Source organism: Euprymna scolopes, chromosome 34, assembly GCF_053919585.1.
Source record: "Euprymna scolopes isolate OS-2025 chromosome 34, ASM5391958v1, whole genome shotgun sequence".
NCBI classification, from domain to species: Eukaryota; Metazoa; Mollusca; class Cephalopoda; order Sepiida; family Sepiolidae; genus Euprymna; species Euprymna scolopes.
This window is the reverse complement of record NC_136515.1, coordinates 4,596,443-4,601,442: the sequence shown is the minus strand read 5'-3', so window position 1 is coordinate 4,601,442 and position 5,000 is coordinate 4,596,443. Positions and strand designations below refer to the sequence as shown.

At 31.0% G+C, this 5,000-nt stretch overlaps 1 protein-coding gene across 1 annotated transcript in view; it reads right to left on the bottom strand.

The window, feature by feature from the left end:
• Positions 1-5,000, bottom strand: part of LOC145259043 (A disintegrin and metalloproteinase with thrombospondin motifs like) — a 42,375-nt gene that overhangs the window by 32,284 nt on the left and 5,091 nt on the right. Inside the window, exons 3-4 of the mRNA XM_080116670.1 lie at positions 2,604-2,699; positions 24-156 (exon numbers count right to left, since the gene is read on the bottom strand). Of these exons, the coding sequence (XP_079972796.1) occupies positions 24-156; positions 2,604-2,699 (229 nt within the window). The remainder of the gene's footprint in view (positions 1-23; positions 157-2,603; positions 2,700-5,000) is intronic.

Sequence of the window (5,000 nt, the reverse complement as noted above, 5' to 3'; positions counted from 1 at the left end):
AAAACTACATAGAAAGAACTCACCCATGACTTCATCGAGAACGGAAACGGGTATATTTCGCTTCCAAAGGGTGTGAGATGAAATTTCCACAGATCGTTTATGGCGGACACTGTCTCCAGGAGGCAAAAGGAATAACTCGTCGCTCACCATTCCTTCCTGAAAATAAAATCTTGTTTAAACTTCTGAAAATAAAATACAATTTGCTTCAATTTTTCATTAACATTAAAAAACAGAAAAACTTTTCAATTATTAGGTATTTCGGTGCTTCCATATTGTAATAAAGAAAAAAATATATTGAATTTCAAGTAAAACAAACGATACCTACGTAATTTTTCAGTCTCAAATAGTAACATATTCAAAAATTACGAAAAACTATAAGGTACTAAAAAAGACATTTGTAAAAACTATAAGGTACTAAAAAACTATAAGGTACTAAAAAAGACATTTGTAAAATCTAACGTTTTGGTTTCAAATTCTATCGATTTGAATTGAAGGGTTAACAGGGGAGGTAATTAAGTTTTCAGTTTCTTGGAAATTATGCCCATTTTGGAAAATTAATTTCGAAAAATTTTGAAAACAGTTAAAAAAGGTTATTTAAAAAAATTAACAAATTATGTATATATATATGTTATGTTTATTTTTGTTTTCGGAATAAATTCTGTCTTCTGCTATAAATTGTTTCAACTGAGTTACTTCCCCTTTTGCTTAACTATGTAGCCCATTATGTTCGACCCAGCATGTAACTTTATCGAAATGTTTTTAACCGTATAGGAACTGTTTTTCACGAATAAGTAATCCAATTTACTAAATTTCCATTACTAACGATTACTACAATATTGTTTCATTGACTACCGTATACCCATTAATCCTAATCCTCGAGTGACTTCTGAGCCTTGATAACTGGTGACTCTTTTGTAAAGAAAAAAAATATTGTTCTACTTTATCGTTTTTCGTAATTTTCTGTCAAATGAACTCCTAGTTTGCAAAAAAATCTAAAGAAAAAAAGATCCGCACATTTGCCTTAAATAGTCTCCACTCATTCTCTAAAAGCAGGAAAAAAAAAACGCCGAACTAAATAGAAAAAAGAAATCACACTAGTAAGAATAAAAATGCCTCTCATCTTGTGGAGGCCTCATGTTTTGACAAGCTTCTTGGCTTGACCTTTACTCCTGATCTTAAATGGAACACATACATTAAATCCGTTGCCAAGGTCGCTGGAAAAATGATAGGATCCTTCTATCGATCCAGTAGATATTTCGCTGCGAGTGCAATTCTCTATCTATATAAGAGCCAGGTACGCCCAGGGATGGAGTACTGTTGCCACATCTGGGCAGGAGCTGCTAGAAAGGACTTATCCTGCCTTGATATAGTTCAAAATAGACTTCGTAGCCTCGTAGGAGATGTCCTTTTCTCTTCGCTGCAACCTCTTTCTCACAGAAGAGATGTTGCGAGTTTGTCTTTTCTTTATCATTATTTTCATGGCAAGTGCTCGGTTGAGATGCAATCTATGGTTCCCCCCTCGCCAAACTTTCACAAGAAACACCCGTCTAGCAGAAAACACTATCAGCAATTTCCCCACTCTTTATCTGTGCCTAAACCTAAACGTAGATTCCATGAACAAAGCTCCTTTCTTAGAACTGCACGCCTGTGGAATTGTCTTCCGTTTTCTTGCTTTCCGGCTGATTACAATACGGTTGTCTTCAAGTCCAACGTAAACAAGTTCTTGATGAGCCGTTCCACTTAAGTTAACAAATTTACCGAATTTCCATTACTAACAATTACTATATTGTACAATTTCTACTGTACACTCTTTAACCTTATCCTCGAGTAGCCTCTTGGCCTTGATAAGTGACGATGCCTATGTAAAAAAAAACATCAAGAATTTATTCAAGAAAAACACCACACCATACTTTCATGCCTTAAAGGTTTACCTTTTTTAAAAACAACGGTAAATTTTCAGATTAGGTCTACCTCTACAATTTTCTTGTAAATGACGACTTGAATAGGTTTTCGACTATGCTGAATACGAAAATCTCATTGAAATTTTGCAGAAATAAGTAGTTATCGAGATATAAAAAGTTGTATTATGCATTGTATTCTTTAGCGGCCATCTTTTTTACGCGCGTGCATGCGCACCATAAACAAATATACTCATCGATGACTAACGCTGCATGCGCGTAAAAAAGATGGCCGACAATGCATAATACAACTTTTTATATCTCGATAGCTACTTATTTCTGCAAAATTTCAATGCGATTTTCGTATTCAGCGTAGTCGATGACTGACACTGCATGCACGTAAAAAAGATGGCCGACAAAGAATCCAATGCATGATACAACTTTTTATATCTCGATAACTACGATTTTCGTATTCAGCATATTCGAAAACCTTTAAAAGTCGTCATTTAAAAGAAAGTTGTGGAGGTGGACCTAATCTAAAAAAAATACCAAAAAAACATATTACTCATATGTCAGCTACAGCAGGAAGTAAAAACCCCTGAACTAATTGATAATCGGCAGAAAATGGCGGAAAGGTTTGACGTGCCGTAAAACCCAACAAAACAAACAAACAATCTCACAAATCAACAGTTTCTTCAGACTTACAACATGCATTTGTTGCGAATCGCTTCTCTTAACACTGATGGCAACACCTGCCTTCGCATCTTGAAAGAAATGTTTGCTGTGTTCATGAATGTCAATCTAAAAAGAGCAATTAAACAAATTATGATACAAAAAGACACATTTTTTTTAAAATAAAGAACAATCAAAACAATAAAGACACAAAATGGCCATTTTTTTTTCAAAAACAATAACTAAACAAATAAAATAAATGTCAATCTAAAAGAACAAACCATGGTACAAAAAGGCACATATTTTTTAAATAAAGAACAATTAAAACAATAAAAGCACAGATTTTTTTTCATAAAGAACAATTTAAACAATAAAGGCACAAAACAGTCAAGATTTTTTCTAATTAAACAAATAAAAACACAAGAATGTCCACATTTTTAATAAAGAATAATTAAATAAATACACAAATAAAGACAAAAAAGATCTAATTTTTTTTTCATAATGAAAGATTGACCAAATAAAGACAAAATGGATCAATTTGTTAAGAACGATAAAACAAATAAAGAGACAGAAAAATCCGGGTTTGTATTACTGTACACATAGATTTGAAAAAGTTGTCAAACAACAAATATATAACAAATAAATATTATCATCAAAGGCAAGATAAGTTACTTTTCTACCTAACTGGATACATTTTTTGTGTTTTTATTCAATGTAACATGTTTATTCAGCTCGAAAAACATACAATGTTTACCGATGTATTGGAAAATTCAAAATGGCGCCCGACACTCTCTTTAACATGGTAAGTTTGGGAAAAGGTGTTATAAATAATGAACTAGAGAAAATACTATTAAAAAAATACCGAATATATGTCAACTTATGTCACGGTAACATATATTGAGCGAATTTAAAACAGTATTTTGTCTAGTTTATTATTTATAACATCTTTTCCTGAACTTACCGTGCTTAAGAGAGTGTTGGGCGCCATTTTGAATTTTCCAATACATCGGTAAACACTGTATGCTTTTCGAGCTGAATAAGCATGTTACATTGAATAAAAACACGTAAAATATATACAGTTTGGTAGAAAAGTAACTTATCTTGCCTTTGATAACATTTATTTGTTATATATTTGTTTTTTTGACAACTTTTTCGAATCTATGTGTACAGTAATACAAGCCCAAAAATCCATATATTTTCAATAAAGAACAATAAAACAAATACTCAAATAAAGGTACAAACAATCCTTCACACCCCCTGACTGATTGATTCGGCCACACACTGACCAGTCAGCTACTAGGGCGCATTAATCCTATGTGTCCCTTAATAGACTATTTACTCTTGTCCGAAACGATAAAGCAGCGAGCAGAGGAGCCTCGACCAACAAAGAATACGGACCTCTCTCCTATCGTTCTCTGTCCACTGAATCCCCCCACCCCTTGCTGAGATTACCTCACTGAAGACTTCCACTGGACAGCCTGGAGACACTTCGTTTTCTGCTTCCAGACGGTAAAACACTTGAGAACTTTCTGTATATTTTTCTCTTCTTTCGCCTCGAACAGAGTTCTTCTTAATAGGGTTACACACACCCACACACGCGTATATATATATATATATTTGGGTAGTCAGGTTTTTTTGGGGGGGGGTTTCTTAACCTCCTCTCCGCTCTTATTCCATATCACTACCAAATATTCTAAAAAATAATAATTTTCAGACTTCTGACCCTTGAAAATGTTTGTCTGAACGAAAAGCGCTTTGGGTATATTTTAACGATCGTTTTTTTTAATCGACTTATTTATTTTATTGAATTGTACATATAACTTGCCCCATTATATATATATATTTTTTTTTCTTTTCCTCACCCCGGTTTCCATTTTTTTTAGTTGATTGAATTTACGCGATGGTTCACTTTTTTATAATTATATATATATATATATATATATATATATATATATATATATATATATATATATACACACATATATATATATTATATATATATACATACATACATACATACATATAGATATATATGTATATATATGTATATATAGATATATATGTATATATATGTATATATAGATATAGATATATATGTATATATATATATATAGATAGATATAGATATATATGTATATATAGATATAGATATATATGTATATATATGTATATATAGATATAGATATATATGTATATATATGTATATATAGATATAGATATATATGTATATATGTATATATAGATAAGATATATATGTATATATATGTATATATAGATATATATGTATATATATGTATATATAGATATATATGTATATATATGTATATATAGATATAGATATATATGTATATATAGAGATAGATATATATGTATATATATGTATATATAGATATAGATATATATGTATATATATGTATATATAGATATAGA